The sequence below is a fragment of the Pholis gunnellus genome (genome assembly GCF_910591455.1).
Source record: "Pholis gunnellus genome assembly, chromosome: 2".
In the NCBI taxonomy this organism is placed as follows: Eukaryota; Metazoa; Chordata; class Actinopteri; order Perciformes; family Pholidae; genus Pholis; species Pholis gunnellus.
In genome coordinates this window covers 23,892,653-23,909,845 of record NC_136536.1, presented here as the reverse complement: position 1 = coordinate 23,909,845, position 17,193 = coordinate 23,892,653, and the positions used below count along the sequence as shown (strand labels likewise).

Below are 17,193 nucleotides of genomic sequence, written 5' to 3'. Positions count from 1 at the left end.
TAAACCCCAAGACTCGAGAGTTAATAGCAACTTTTTAAGGCAAGAAATAACAATAAACACATATCATGTATTTGTATTTAAACTACTCAAGTATAGAAAGTAGTCCCAACTAGCTTCATCTTGACAAGCATCAATTGAAAATGCTAATAGGCTTACATATAAAATAGCACTCACAGGGGCCATTGTACTGCATTATGAAAACATTTACTTTTATATTTAGCTGATAGTTCTTTTGTACTTTATTTGAGTGTATTTCAAGTTTCAGAAAGCAGGACTTTAGATCTGAATACGTGCATGGATGTGTAAAGAGAGCTGGCGGTGAGGTGAGGACATGATAAAGCTATGTCCAGTAGATGGCGGTAATGCAGCTGTAAAACGTCTGTCAAATCAAAGCAGAAGAAGATCACGAAATACAAGCAACTCGGCTAGCGCTACCCGCTACCCCTATCGTGTTATTGACCACCATGTCGGTGTAGAAGGAACACATAAGTCTCGACAACCACCCTGTAGCGAAACGGAGTCTTTAAAATGGCAGGCGAGGAGGAGAGGGGGGTGGTTCGTGTCAAAGTCAAGGTAGGATGAATACGGTCTGAGTAACAAATAGTCTGACCAACGTCCGCTAGTTAGCTAGCAGCCCCGTTATCGTGTTTATTGAATAGTCTGTTTAGTGTTTGCTAGCTGTCGTTCAAACACACGTTCTAGTGCTAAACGTCGACATAGAGACAGCCGTCACATCGGCTGTAGAGCGGTGTGTTTGGAGAGAGACAGTCTACCCGCGTATGAAGACATGTTGTTCATCGCCAGCATTTGTTGTCGCTGAATGCTGTTAATGACCGAATCATTATCTGTGTGTATCACTTTATTTGTGCCGTACTTTGACCGTAACGGCTAGTCTTAACTGACACTGACAGTTTTCTCTAAAAAAGCACGATTAAAACACAGTAGGAAGATCCAACCTAAAGCTAAGCCCACAGCAGAGAACCCTTACAGAATGGGGATGACGTCACCTGCCTGCTCAGCAAACGCGTGCGTGTATGCGCGCAACAGCAATACGTGACGTCACGTGTTACCTGAAGAAGAAGCATTCTGTGGCCTCTATTTCAGTAAACTCTTACTTGTTATGTAATTTCTTTACTGCATTATGCAAATTTAGATGAAATACGATGAGGATTTTCATTAGTTTTGTCAGAATTATATTGTGATTATATTAACATATTTTCATCTACACATTTTTGTGGTCTAAATTAACAATTAAAGGCAACCAACAAAATGAGTTCTGTTTGTTTTCGTCTTACACATATGTTATTATTATATATTGTGTGTGTGTGTGTGTGTGTGTGTGTGTGTGTGTGTGTGTGTGTGTGTGTGTGTGTGTGTGTGTGTGTGTGTGTGCGCGCGTGTGCGTGCGTGCGTGCGTGCGCGAATGATTAGATCAGAGTCTGATCAGCAGCCTCTGCTATCAGTGTATGAATGTCTTTGTGATTGGATCAGTGTTGTCATGTACTGTTAAGCGCTTTGAGTTGTCTAGACTAGAGAGGTGCTATATAAATGCCAAGTCCATATATATTTGCCATAAATTGATATCTGAGCATATCGTTTTATTATCAAAATGTTTATTTTAACCACATCACCCAGTGTTACTATAAACGGCCAGCATGTATTGATTATGTAGTGCATTTGACATATACTTAAAATCTCAGCATGCGGATTAAAATGGCTTAATTCAGTTGGACACTGTTGTCCAGAGCAGTACATCAACTCTTGTCTTCTAACCGCCAAAATAGTATATCTTGATGCCACCTGCCAACATGTTTTCCCACATTATCATGATTTCTTTGGGATATTCTGCTTCTCAGAAATGTGACGGGGTGCTTCCTGTGGAGTTCCGCTCCTTTGCTGTTGATCCTCAGATAACATCACTGGAGGTCCTGCAGCACATTCTCATCAGAGCCTTTGATTTGAACGGGTAAGAATGATCACATTAGTTAAACTGTTGCAAAAGACATATTATGTGTGTCAGCATTTTCTTCTTCTTTGTCTTTCAAACTAGGAAGCGGAATTTCGGGATCAGCTACTTTTCTCGAGATCGGAGTGGTGCTGAAACGTTTCTGTCTCTGCTGTCCGACTGGGATTTGGATGTTGCGTTTGTCAGTGCTGCCAAACCATATCTGCAGCTCAAGATGGACATCAAACCTTCAGAAGACAGTAAGAACACCAGTGTATCCTTGAAGCAAACTTAAAGGGGAAAACTTTAATACATACACCCAAATAAATAAATAAAAATACATACTTTAGTTTGACTCCATCATAGGCTTTCTCTGCTTCTAAGGATATAACTTCTGTATTTTCAGGTGGATATTTGGAGAGAATGACAACAACCTTTACATTTATTGAAAGATAGGTTCACAATTTTTCAAGTCTGTGCAGTCGGTGTCCTTATGAACATTGAAACAGGTTTTGTTCGCTGTAATAATTCCTCATGTTCATACTTGCCATTAAACAGTTCCCTCTTAATGCATTTAATGTAAGTGATGAGTGACAAAGTCCACACAAAAATCCATTCCAAAGTTTATCTGAAGGTAATATTATACTATGTTCACATTTCGAGCAAAAAAAGCAACAAAACGGCCAAATGTAACTAGTTACATTGACTCCCAAAGCCCAAGTAATAATCCAAAATTCAATGGAAAAATCCCACTGGCTGTTTGCAGAGGGAACTAGTGCGATGCTAACTTCCGTCTAACAGCATTTTATTTTGATGGAGTGGAACAGGGTGAAATATATGATTGGTTGAAGCTTCACCGTGTCATTAGATCGCTGAGACCAGCTCACGTTTGATTCGTAGCGCGTCACTCTTCTCACACAGCGATAGTGTCAGCCATCGGGTTACAGCAACATGTCAGCAGCTTCCATTGAAGTGACTGTAGACTGAACACAGCATAAGGCTTCAGCACCCTGAAGTCTGTGTTGCTGTACAGGAACTCCAGACCAGGCAAACACAAAGGGGCATTTCATACTAAAAATGATGGAACTTTGGAAGATAGCCACTTGATTCTACTAACTGAGACTGCTGACGCGTCATATAATACAGAGATCAACTTTGGAGTACATTTTTCCACAGAACAATACCATGGATTTTGTCGTCTTGTTATGTAAATGTATTGAGAAATATTACGTTCGAAGCGTACGATGGTAAATGGTACATGGACTGTACTTGTATATCTCTTTTCTAGTCTTTCTCACTCAAAGCGCTTTCACACTACTTGTCATCATTCACCCATTCACACACTGATGCAGGGGCTCGGTGCCACCTGCCTATCAGACTATCCACATTCATCCTACGGGAGCAATTCTTTGGGTTAAGTGTCTTGCTCAACGACACATCGACATGCAACTAGCGGAGCCGGGGATCGAACCGCCGATCCTCTGATTAAAGGATGACCCTGCTCTCCAGTTAGCCACAGTCGCCCTTTGAGATAGAGGCAAGCCTGAAATAGATGAATTAAGTCTGGTGTTTTTTCTTCAACTGCAGGTCCTGTTATGGAGGACTGGGACATCATAAGCCCCAAAGATGTGATTGGCTCTGAGCAGCTTCTCGCAGAGAGGACTAGGTCTTTGGCAAATGCAGCTCTTCCCTTCACCCAGTCCCTACTTTCCCAGGTTCCTTCACCTTCTCCAACCTTCCTTACACAGTCCGTTTGACCTTCCATCCTCTGTTTGTCAGGGTCTTAGCTTACTGGCTTGTTTCCGTTATTCAGGTGGGCCGCACCCTGTCCAAAGTCCAGCAAGCTTTCAGCTGGTCTTACGGGGAAGAGATCAAGCCTTTCAAGCCCCCTCTGAGCGATGCAGAGTTTCACAATTACCTCAACGGACAGGGCCAGTTGACACGCCCCGAGGAGCTCAGACTGCGCATCTACCATGGTGGTGTGGAGTCTTCACTGCGAAAGGTAGAGTACCTGTATTTTATTAGCCTACAAAGTACCTATTCCATGTTCGGCAGAGTCCCAAATATACAGTGTTGGCTGTTGAATTGTATTGATTTAGATTCTGCTTCTCAATTCTGGTTCTTACTGAATCCTAGTTGTGATTCCTGCCATAGAACTTCAGTAAGAAGAGAACCAAAATGTGTTGTAAGCAGAAAGCCCCTTCATTTCCAGTAGACTTCGCCTCCCATAACATTGTTTGTCATAAATGATGATATAACCTGGAATTATTGAGAGGGTTTTCCCCTCTATACACGAAAGAAAGAGAAGTGTCCTGTTCTCCGCCTGTGTTCATGTACACATACAATGTGCCAATTGAACTTGTAGTTAAAAATCATACATTGATATATAACATGATATCATTTCTATTTTATGACTGTTGTCATTCAGTTGAGGATTGGATTAACTGCTGCATTGTCTGCTGTTGTGGTAGGTTGTTTGGCGGTACCTCCTGAACGTCTACCCTGACGGACTGAGTGGACAGGAAAGAATGGACTACATGAAGAGGAAGACGAGGGAGTACGACCAGCTGAAGAGGGAGTGGACAGCCCGGGCCAGCCACGAGGACCTTGAATTTATCCGTGGCAATGTTCTTAAAGACGTCCTGAGGACAGACCGGGCTCATCCATACTATGCAGGGTCAGAAGACAGTCCACATTTGACTGCCCTCACAGACCTGCTCACCACTTTTGCGATCACACATCCACAGGTGTGTAGAGATGTGTTATTGTTTGTTGTAAAAATCTGAATCTGCTTATTAAATCGTCCATATGTATCCTTAATGTAGAGGTTTTCAAAGAGGTGCCTCACCAGGGGGATACAGGGGTTCTAAAAACATACGCATTAGAATCAGTGTGACTTACATTTTCTCTGGATATCGAATGTTCATCGCAAATAAACTTCCATAAATAAGATTAGAAATCATAGATAAAAAGAGGCTCTTCATAAAGTAATCCAGTAAGAGTTTACTGTACATCCATGGGTACACTGCAAACAGGAACTACTAACACCTGATTCAAGGTGCCAATTTGCAGAAAACATCAGATGTAGGCTAAAATGACGGCGCTGAAGTTGTAGGCAATTAAGTCACTCACTGACTCCATGGCTACATTAAAATACAGTCATTTAGCAGACGCTTTTATCCAAAGCAACTTACAATTCAGACTCTATCACATTTCTACACCGTAGGCACAGCTACAGGAGACATTTTGGGGTTAAGTGTCTTGCTCAAGGACACATCGACATGCAAATAGTGAGGCCGGGGATCGAACCGTCGATCCTCTGATTGAAGGACGGCCCCACTTAGCCACAGTGGCAACACTATACTTCCTGTTTACATCCCACAAAGCATAATGGGTGCTGTAGTTCATTCATATACGGATATTTACTATATATTGAAATCCTGTAAACATACCTAGAAAAAAAGGCAGCTGATCCTTATAGTCTGGTTCTGGCCTCCCTCCAGCTGACCACAGGAGCCTCTATGCCGTATGGGAGACCTATACTTCTAGTGGCAGTTACATTTATGCCGCATTTTCATTTCATATTACGTTCTTATTTGGTTTTCCATTGGCAAAAGTTCAAACACTGCAGACCACTAATTGGTCAAAAATAATCTGCTCCAGCATATCACGGGACATCCTGCACAAACCCGACATTTTATCGTGGCCAAGCTACTGACCGAGGGCGTTCCTCTGTTTGGTTGTCCACTAAAGGATCCAGCGAGAGAACACACTGTGTTTGTGTCACGTTGAAGGTGATGTCATGGTAGTTTCACATGGCGTCACTATCAGCTTAGAATACCTGGTACCAAGGGCAGTGGAAATTCTGCAAAAAAAAGTTTTATAAATAATCATTATAAGAATACAAGTGCGTATGAAATATGATATGGTACCTACTGGGTCATACTAGGGGTTTGTTGTATAGGGTTGGTTTTAAACGTCTGCACATTCTAAAGCAGAAGCAGAGATTGATAAATCACATACTTTGCATAGAAATGAGCGTATGCATGATAGATGTTGATACCTTTCGACTAAAAAAACTTCTGTTCATGTTTTTCTTTGTAAACTGTAGCCTAATGTAAATGTGTTGTTTTTCAGATATCATACTGTCAAGGCATGAGTGATATTGCCTCCCCTATACTTGCGGTAATGGACAATGAGGCACATGCCTTCATTTGCTTCTGTGGCATCATGAAACGCCTGGAGGGGAACTTCCGGCCAGATGGGCAGCTCATGTCTGTCAAGTTTCAGCATCTAAAGCTGCTCCTGCAGTACTCGGATCCCGAATTCTACTCCTACCTGGTGTCCCGAGGAGCTGACGACCTCTTCTTCTGTTACCGCTGGCTGCTCCTGGAGCTTAAGCGGGAGTTTGCGTTTGACGATGCTTTGAGGATGCTCGAGGTAACTTGGAGCTCTCTGCCCCCGGATCCTCCTGAAACCGAAGTGGAGCTTCAGGGACCACCAGTGGAAAGCGATGAGACCGCATCCCACGGAGACAATCACAAGACGGTTGAGAATTGCCTCGGAGATGATAAGGAACGAAAAGAGAAGCAGCATAGACGACATATGCTGAGGCCTTCAAGAGAAGAACAAGATATGAGCAACAATGCTGTCATAGAAGGAAAAGACAGAAGGAATGTAGGTGCTGGAAAGGGGAGCGAGAGAGGTGAAGATGCTAATCCTCAAGGGAGCATGGAACAGGTTGCTATACAGGCGCCTCCTTTTGAGAGGAAAACCAGTTTCGGGGAGTTTAAATACTATACTGCCCGAAACGAAGACAGTTTTCATATGGAGGATGCTGAGCAGCCACAGGGTTTGATGTCTTCAGAGTCCGTAACAAGTGTTCCACAGCGACAGTCCACCATTGATAGTGAGGAGGACACAGGAGAGAGAACACCTCTCATAAAAAACTATGACAATGGTTTCTCTCCATCGCCTCTGTCATCGCCTCCTCTCTTTTCTAGTGGCCTACCAATCTGGAAAACTGGCCCCTCTGTGTCCCCCACATCTCCAGCTTCATCCTCCAGCTGGCCAGGTGCCTCTCCAGACTCTCTTCCAAAATCCACATCCCTGTCCACAACTGATGGAAGTGAGGCCTTACCAAGAACTGTCCAAAAAGTATTGACCTCTTCTGCCCAAATGCTCAGCAGTACAGGGATTAACTCCCCCACGACCCCCACTGTAAAAACCTCAGTTGTGTCTCCAACCCACAATCGATCCCTGCTCTCTTCGCCCATTTTGTCCTTTGGAAGAGGCCCTTCGCTGTCTGGCAGCAGGTCATCCCCCAGCACCACAGCTAACACTCCCAGTTCTTTAAAGGCTGAGACCGCCGGCATCAAACCGTGTTCCCTGCCGCCTCCTCAAGAGTTCGGCAAAGGCAATCCCTTCATGCTGTTCCTGTGCCTGTCCATCCTGCTGGAGCACCGCGACCACATCATCAAGAACAGCTTGGATTACAATGAGCTGGCCATGCACTTTGATCGCCTTGTGCGGCGCCACAACCTGAGCCGGGTGCTGCAGAGGGCCAAGGCATTATTTGCAGACTACTTGCAGAGTGAAGTGTGGGACTCAGAAGAAGGGGACGAGGTTAGCTCGGACTCCCCGACAACAGCTACCGCTGGTCAACATTCCCCGTCTTCAACCATCTCTGCCAGGCCCATGTACAGCCCCTTAGCATCGCCTCAGCCTTCGTCTCTCAACTCCACCTATAACATGGCCACCACCATACCCTCCCCAACAGCTCAAGTTTTCCTTTCTCCCACTTCCTGATTCCATCATACTTCCCATCCTCAGTGAACTCCTCATTAACTGTGGCCCATTGGAGGTGCAGACCTGTTATAGACCACCCTCCACATTGAATTGGGCTGTTAATGGTCTTCTCATTCTGTGTATGCTTGAATACGTATGTATATTCCTTATGTCTGTAATCCTACTTACGTTTCATTTTTCTTAGCCATTTTGTTGTCTGTCCTTGAAGAGGGGTTGAGAGAGCTTTATTTCTCATCATATCTTGCTGATGCATGAAATGTTAGACCCTGTGACGCTGGTGTCCGACAGTTTGGCTGATTAACCGGAACCGACAAATGTTTAGCCGCTTGGTGCATTTAGCCTTTGTTGTCCTTTCTATGAACCTTGTTTACAAGCTCCTGTTCTGTCCAATAAGCCACACACGTGTCTTAACTAAAGCTCTTAAGTTATGTTGGTGATAAACATAAGGGAAAGGATTTATTGTCAGTCTGTCAAAAGGTAAACTGATGACAACACTTGGAAACAAGACGAGGCCAGCACACATACTGTACTTCCCTAACCTTCGTGAGCCAGCCTGTCACCATGAACCTTAAAGGCTGAATCAACACCACATTCACATAGTGAAACCAACGTAGAGATGTGCTGCGGTCACAAACGGGGCGAACATAAGTGATGTCAAAAGGGTGTTTTGCCTTTGACAGCGATGTAAAACCTCTGCTGTTTGAACAGTTCAACCCTCCGAGAGAAGTAGAGCTGTTTTACTGTCTAAGACCTTCACAGGAAAGAGGGGTGAGACCTCTGGTAGAGTGAGGAACTATTTTGACATGATGCTCACTTACAAACACCAAATATTTAGAGGGGAAATCTACTGATGTTGCACAGGAAGTCCTACTCACCCTGTGAAAACAGAGCTTTGTCAAGTCGAAGGCAAAGCACATTTTAGGAGCGGTGTTCAAAGTCAACAGAAGGACCCAAGGACAATGCTTCAACTTAACCCAGCGCTTGTGAATCTAATTCATAGACAAACAGAGGAAAGAGGAAAAAGAGAGTGCAGGAAATAACTGAAAGCTGGCTGTCCTGGGGTCAGAGGTTCATTCCCCCAGACGGTCCATGCGTCCGTCACTAGCTTACAGCTAACGTTTGTATGTTTGGGGCGATTAAACACAGACCGTGTAAACGGCCCAGCACTCAAACTCACGTGAAGGATAAAAGGTAAAGAAGGTGCTTCATTTTCTATCTGAACACACATTGAGAAAATATCCCTGATGGTGCGAGGGTCATCAGAGTTCTCTGTTTGGGCATAGAGACGATACATACGAGAGATAGCCCTCATTACAAGCTGGGGTTGCACAGTTTACCATGCAGGGAGGGTTGCATTATGGGAAATGGTGGATTCAGTGTTTTTTTCTTTTTGGAGCTTAACCCAGTCACTGCTGTCTGCCTCTGCTGCTTCCATTTTAATGGTTCTTTTAAAATATGTCTTTTACATGTCCCTCAATTTTATCAAAGTGCAACCCTAGAACACAAATTCAACATACATTTCCCAAAGCTGTTTGGGAACCGTGTTTCCTTTCACTCTACTGAATCTGGACTTGGTGACATAATTCCCAGAGATGTGGATTGAAACAGAACAGTGTAGTCGTGGCTCATATATTCCACCACTACAACATTCATACTGTTTATGATTTATGCTGAGATGAGCCCAAATGAATCAATGCGTCCACTTTAACCTGTCGTCGCGTTGCTATGAGCTTCATATTCTTGTCATTTTGTCAACTTTCTAAAGGTTTAATGTTTGAATATCGATTACTGCTTCAGAAAAAAAAAAGTCATTCCATGATTTTTATTTTTTCCCCCCAAGTGCACCATGGGTAAGGTGAGGTAGAGAGATTTTGGGTTAGTGCATGTATTGGTGATATGTTCACATGGGTGTTTTTAATTTAGGCAAAATAATTCTTCTAATCTACAGCCACAGGTGTTATTTTGTTTTTTCTTTTCTAACTTTGAATGTTACTCAGCCGATCACAACTGAGAACTGCCAACACTTGTTTGGTGAACGACCCCCGAGGAGCCGATGAGGCTGTTCATGAAGTAATGAACCTAACGTGTCACACTCAGGATGTGTGGATGCAGTACTGTAGAGACACTTTGGTGTTGATCTCCATTGTACAGATACCATTCTGGTAATACACTGTATGTGCTGGACTCATACATTCAAACAGTAGTAAAGTAAGTACTGTACAGTATTTAACACTATGTTGGGTCATTATTCAGAGATGTATAATTTTAGCACTTTAGTTATTGCTGTTTCCCAAAGACTGTCTTTTTTTCTGTGTTATGATTTGAAATGTTTCTCTTAATGAGGCTACTTTAATGCACAATTGCAGGTATCACTTTATACTAGCTTTGCGGGAGTACAGTGTAATATCATTTGTTTGTGTGATCGACATTATAAAGAGGAATATGATGTGATGCCACTTGGCAAAAAAAAAGGTGCAACATTTTGGCAGAAAAGTGCCTCACTTGTTTAAAGCCTTGATTTATATTCCCGTTAGTGCTCTTAACATCTGTCTACATAGTGTCACCATGAGCTGACTGAACAGTTAAAGGGTTGAGAGACGTCTGAGGTCCATGATTGGTCCACAGACATTCACCTGGCTGGCGAGCTGTGACTAACCTCTGATGGATTGTAACAGGAGTGCGACTGGATTGTTTCAGTGATTGCATGCATGGTGTTCACTGCAAAGAAAAAGCTATTTTAACCATTTGGAAATATCACAGCATCCAACCAAATTCATACTACTATATGAGTCTTACTGTCTCACCACCATTTCTGGAAAGCCAATGATTTCCTGCTAGGAAACGAGAAAAGGTGGATGTCTATTTTTTTTTAACATTTCTAAGTAAAAACACTCAAGCCACTGTGTCAAAAGTATGATATGCAAAGTCTAAAAAATGAAATGGATTAAGACAAAATTATGAGATACTAAATCTAAATGTTGACACACAAAATTCTGATAATTAAATTATTATAGGTAAATATCTGAATTTGTTATTCCTAACTTTTAATAAAGCAGTAAAGGTATATTATCTCTGTAAAGTTATAGTGAAGCCAACTCTCCCTTAGTGTGTGTTGTCATCAGAGCTGTTTGCCTGCCGTGCGTGTTTTTCAGTGCATGTGAGCGTGCCCCACTGGTTGGCTCACGCTGCGGCAGTTACTGCTGATAACAAACACACGACCAATCACGTTGTCGCGTAAGCATAGAGCCCTCCCTTACGGTAAACACTGTTAGCCTGTCAGCACTGCTGCTGTTGTTTGCACCTTAGCGCTGTTAGCACAATTGGCTGCTAGCCGCTGGCCCCCATGTTGAGAGCCATGTGGAGGCAATCGTTGAGCTCTGAATTTAGCATTTTAAAGCTTTTTTGGGGGGGGGCTTACAAACTTATGAATAAAACTGGCCAAAGGAAGTGGAGATGTTCCGAGCGACTCAGATGTATCTTCAATTTATTCTAAACCAAGCAGACGTCCATCTTGGCTTCTATCAAGATGTCATTTAATTTTCCACTGTAGTGGACATCATGCATCCAAAGAGTTGATCCTGTGTTTCCATTTGGTCCAAAATAGATCAACGGTAACAATGATTGAAGTTTTCATTTGTGTAATTGAAAGGGCTGAAGAGCCGTCCTCAAATGTTAAAAAATCATACAAATTAAACTTGTAACACAAGAAAGCGACCAGTCAGCAACGGTATGCTCATGTTGAACAATACGAGTAGTTTTTTGTTTGTCTGTTTCTTTTCGAGGTATGAAAATGTTGACAACACTCAGCCTTATTTGTCGTGCACTATGATAAGGATTAGTTCGTGTAGATGAGACGCAGGGCAGGGTTGTAGCATTGCAGAGAGAATATCATTCATAAACATAAATTATGTGTTAATAAATCTTGAGATGAGTTTTGATAATCCCCCCAAATCTCCCAGCTCATTGTAATATGGTGCACCACAACAAAGTTAGGGAAATGTATGTTAATATTGTCAAATTTGTTTATTTGCTTTTCACAGCATTGTGTAACTGTAAGACTTTATTCATGCTTTTGAGTGGCCTATATTGTATTTTCTCAGTAGTCTGTAATGCAGAAGGCTGAACAGGAAGTGTGATGACTCCACCCCTAATTGGGAAACCCCTCTTTGACAAACTTGCTTCTGTTTTAAGCAGAAACTAAAGTAATTCTCATGTCTTTGGAAAGACCCTTCTGATTATTATGGTTCTTACTCTTACGTTTAGTTTGTCCTCCTTTGTATATCAGTATTTAGTATTTAGTATTTAAGAAGAACTGAAGTATCTGGACTAGCTGGACTATGAGCTAGCAACGTGTGCATTTACAAAAAAGATTTATTTATCTCATTAAATTAATGATATATGTGCACAAAAGTTCAACTTTTTAATCGTACATTACCCAACAATGTTACAGATTGTATATTGGACACAAATAAATAATCAATGCAACCGATTGTGAAGGATGATTGTGTTTTTCAATTGAATGAAAGGTTGACAACAGTGTATCATTTGGAGATACGGTGTTGCTAATAATCTGAGATGTGAGTTTGAGTCATTGACTTGGACTTGGGTCGAATCGAGTCCCTGTTTTGATGAATTGCAATTTGCAACTTGACATAAAATAAATGACTTCAGACTTGACTTGAGACATGATGACATGAATGACTTGTCTGTGTTCATTTAATGTTTTCAGTTTAAATATGAAATATTACAAATGTTTGACGATGCCAATGGTGTCTGTGTAACACGGTGTAGCAAGCACCCACTGGGATTAGCATTGCCATGACCTCCACAATGCTCCCTGATGGTCTATATATATAAACTATAGATTCTATAGAGCAGATCAGACGAGTTAACGAGGAGCAGGAAAATATTCAATACCACACTCCTGTTCGGATCAGTTCACTCAGGTGTTTAGCTGCTACAGTTTTACTTAGTCTGGTACTATGAACCCATAGCTCATGGTTTGCTAATGTCAGTTAAGATAAATATTACTGCATAACTGATATTCACGGTCTTTCTGAATCTTCAGTACTTGTTCTACTGCTTCACATGTTGTCCTGACAGTAAGGCTACAACAAAGACCAACATTTTGAATAATCCTCTGGGGACAATGAATATTGTTATATCCTTATACTTGTATGGCAATTAGCCAGTTCTTGGGCAGACCTGAGCGAGAGCCCACCACACCAGGAACAGAAGTCAGTCTGCACTATGGATGATACTGAAAATCTGACTAAAGACTGGAATTCTGGTCAGTAGCCTACAATATATTTATTTAGTATAATATGTTGACTCTGTTTCACCACATAGACTATAGAAAAGCAATTTAAATGGCTTGTTACATCTACATCAGATTCCTGAGGGTACATTACCGTCGACCACCTCCTGGTGGCAGTAATACTCCCTTTACCTTTGAGGAAATGAAGAAGAAGAGGACTTAACCTTTTGTTTCCGGTTCCGGGTCATTACTATCCTTCACAAACAGGTGAAATGTTGACCCGACTGTTGCGGTTAGGGCCCGCTTTGCCCCGGTTACTGTCAAATCCACCGGCCCGGTTCGTCTCTCAGTCAAAACCGGCCGGTGCCGCTGGTTCGACCGCCGTGACGGAGCTCCACCCAGCCGCGGAGAATACTGGACACAGTGAGGTCAGCCCGTATGTCAAGGTGAGTCTTTCTCCGTCGTACGATCATTTAGTCTTCGTAAATGTTTACTAACCGAATAAAGTTTAGCTTTATGTCATGTACGCAGACATGCAGACGGTGGTTACTAGACTCACAATAAAAGATGCTGTTACTCTAAAATACCTAACGTTGGACCCGCAGAGAAACGTATGAGCTAGGTAACATTAGCTAGCTCGAGCTACACACGTTTGTGTACATCAGTAACTTACAAGTTCCGCGTTCACAGTGGGTGTCTCTGTGCTTCTGACAGGTAGAAGAGTCGTACACTGATCACATCTTTACTAATGCCGCTAGATTAAAGTAGACTCGTCTTTATTCGTCCAGGTACTGAGTCCAAACAAGCTGAGGCCATTCTGAGCCTGAACCAGTAATGCGTTTTATTGTTGAATGGAAGTGACGCCGTTAACAACCCTACATGAAGTACACACACTCAATTCATTTGGACGTAAAATGACCTCTTCTTGTCAATATTTGGTTGAGGTACATTTTGCAGCAGAACACAGCAAAGAGAGCGAGAGAGACATGCACGGCTACAGTAGTTTGGTATATGTATATGTACGACTGTTATGTGTTATGCTGGTAGATGTGTGCATTATCAATCCTCACAACATCTATACACATTTACATTGAATGTTTAAAAAGACAGATGTCAGTTATTGTATTTGTACTATTCACATCATTGATTCATTTTATACTGTCTCAATGGTACAATGGATTATATGTAATCTTCCTATTTGAAGTCTGCAGAACAGTGTGCTTGAGTCCCTGCACTCTCAGGAATGGACCCGTTTGGGTCCGAGTCAGTAAGTGGAGGGGATGTGTAGACATTATATTTCATCTCAGCCGTGTAGCACACACACTGCATGCACCAGGCAGGATCACCCAGGTGTCGGATGTTTCCATGGATTGAATGATTGTGCTACACTGTGTGTGCTACACGGCTGAGATGGAATATAATGTCTGCACATCCCCTCCACGTTGGAAATGTTCTTGTCTCCTTCTCTAATGGTACTAGGCAGTAAAGTTAAGACTATTCCTGTGTTGCTGTAGCGAGTATGGAAATTGACTGAGTATCAGTTGGGTCTTCTAGATACAGCCATGTTAAACCTAACGTCACTTTGATAACACTCAAATGACAGTCGTTCAAATTATTATGGCTCCTTTGGGAACAAGTGGCTGATTTATGAAGGTCTGTACTGTATCTGTTTCCCAAACTTTTTTCTGGGTATACACTTTAACGTTGACAAACCATCGCAACCCAATTCACAACAGGCCGTATGTATAATAATGAGGATAATCAGGGGAAGAGAGAATTTGTCTGTAAATGAACATTCCTCATCATCGTGTGTATAATCTTGAAAAGGTAAACCAGCCATTTAGAAGAGATGTATGTTTGCTAAATCACAACTTTGTTTAGTTATTGAAAACATATAAACATGTGAAATACTTTATAAATGAGACCAACTAAATGCATTAGGTAGAGTCTTCATTTCCTCTCATCAGTTCAACAAACAGAATGTACTCTAGTCTGTCATATCAGAGTCTATATTTAATGAGTTGATTACAATTATTAGAAGAACACGAACATTCAGGCTCCCTCGTGTGGCTCAAAGGTGTACTGCAGAAAGAAATGTTAAATGAAAGACTGGAATAAATGTCTTCATTTGTCTTTTATTTGGCAACCTATATAAAATGTCTTGCGACCCACCTGTGGGTCCTGACCCAGTGTTTGGGAACGGCTGCTTTAGCTGATGCCCCTCCTCTGTAATTGTCAGAATCCAGACTACCATGGCTTCTCCAGTGACCCTGTGGTGGATGAGTGGAACATGAGGGTGGCCTTCTTCTTCGGCGTCTCAGTGGTTCTCGTTATTGGGGGAACGTTTATCCACTATTTACCAGACCACGGGTGAGTTCTCACTTCCTCATCTTCTCACATCTGCTATTTCTGCTGTCAAATACGAGCTGCTGTGTGTAATCCCATGGTGATGGTTTTCTGTTGAAGGACAGGGTGAAAGTGTCATGCTCTTTTTTTTATGTTTTTTGGCTTATTTTTAATACAGAAGATACTTGACTACATCACCTGACTACATGTTTCAAAAGCAGACTCGACACTCATCACATGGTCCTGATAAAGCAGATTAACTCTGTTTTGACATTTTGAATACATAGTTCCTGAAGATGCTTTTTTCAGCAAGGCCGAGCTCCTCCTCGTGGCACTGGCACCGCAGTGACTAGTCTGTGGCAAGCGTCAGTCAGGTGTCGGGACTGTGGCAAGTGAGCGGCACTCGTTCGGCACCCTGTGGATTGTTTGATGCAATAAAGTTCGTAATATAGTTCAATCAAAGTCATATTGTGTGTGTGCAGAAAATCCTATTGTAACAACAATGTGTGTTCTCAGGAAATGTGGCTCTGCCCACTCAGCAGCTTCTTGACGGGTGCTGAACGAGTGCCGCTCGCTTGCCACTGTCGTGACACCTGACTGACGCTTGCCACAGACTAGCCACTGACTAGCCACACGTTTTCCACTGTCAGTAGTCGCACTGACTGTCTCTCGTTTTTTTAGCATTGATTGTTGCTTATTTATTCCTGCTTTTAAGCTTTTTGTGGTGGTCCTCAGCTCCAAGTGGCCACCCGCCCAACAGTCAATCTGAAGTTTATTAATGTTTAGTATTGAAGGTTTCTCTTCCTCACTCCCTCCTCCTCTCTTCTTCTTGTCATTCCAGCATGCGGCAGTGGGCCAGACGGGAGGCGGAGCGTGTGGTCCAGCAGAGAGAGAAGGAGGGTCTTCCTCTCATAGACCAGAACTATTACGACCCACACAAGATCGTTCTGACCACAGCTGGAGAGGAGTAGGATGTCCAACATCCACCCGCTCTATTTCATGATTAATGTATTTCACTATGACAGAATAAATGATGTACTTGTTGAATTGAGTCATTATTATGTGTGGACAGTGACTTCTTTAAACAGCAGTGATTGGAGCCTTTTCAGTGTGACTAATAGATGCACATCTACTCCAGTCCATATGAAGGTCGGGCATGTTTTTAACTTTCATTAATGTGTGATGACACATTCCCAAGTAAAGTTTTAACAGCAACAGAAGCGATTCATCTCATCAATGTCTCTATGTAAAGATTTAAGCCATGACTTAATAATAGCCACCCCTGTCATTCTTACAATAGCAGACGCACTGTAGACACAGCTCCAGCACAATACAGCAGGAGGTGAAGTAGAACCTTTGTAGTTTTTGTCTGCATTAGAAAAGCTGACATCTAATGAATAACCGATACCTAGCATTCAGTATACCGTGTCTATCTTTATATCACGTTAGCTCTTCCAGTCTCAGACAGAGCCTTCAGAGTGGTATTCTGTGTGAACCTGTAGACATGTCTGGCTTCTGAGTGTTTGGCTGATGGCTGATTTTAGTTATTGATGTTTTAATGTTTAAAAAACTAGCAAAAAAATAAAAGTGGAAACGAGTAATTACAAATTGACCGTAGTTAACCGATTACCAGATTAATGCACATATATATTTTTTTATATGAAAATATGCACCGGAGGGGTCGTAAATGTCGATGCCTTTAATAAGGTAAAGAAGTGAACTGCGTGTTTCCTGCGGGAGATTCCTCACATAGCTGACCGGCTCCTCAGCGCCAACGCTGCTGTCAACACGTTGTGTTCATTATTCCGGGAGTGTTTGAACGCAGCACGGTACTTAG

The 17,193-nt window shown here is 42.4% G+C and overlaps 2 protein-coding genes across 2 annotated transcripts; both read left to right on the top strand.

Moving 5' to 3' along the window:
* Positions 1-456: 456 nt before the first annotated feature.
* tbc1d25 (TBC1 domain family, member 25) lies at positions 457-12,226 on the top strand. Its single transcript, XM_079168810.1, is given in 8 exon segments — positions 457-573; positions 1,857-1,966; positions 2,051-2,205; positions 3,533-3,668; positions 3,670-3,751; positions 3,753-3,947; positions 4,417-4,692; positions 6,083-12,226. Coding segments are annotated over 8 exon segments (2,670 nt in total). The 5' UTR covers positions 457-528; the 3' UTR covers positions 7,754-12,226.
* Positions 12,227-13,228: 1,002 nt separating this feature from the next.
* Positions 13,229-16,407, top strand: ndufb11 (NADH:ubiquinone oxidoreductase subunit B11). Its single transcript, XM_079180422.1, has 3 exons — positions 13,229-13,456; positions 15,250-15,380; positions 16,198-16,407. The coding sequence occupies exons 1-3, from the start codon at positions 13,283-13,285 to the stop codon at positions 16,325-16,327; spliced, it is 435 nt and encodes a 144-aa protein (XP_079036548.1). The 5' UTR covers positions 13,229-13,282; the 3' UTR covers positions 16,328-16,407.
* The last annotated feature ends 786 nt before the right edge of the window (positions 16,408-17,193 follow it).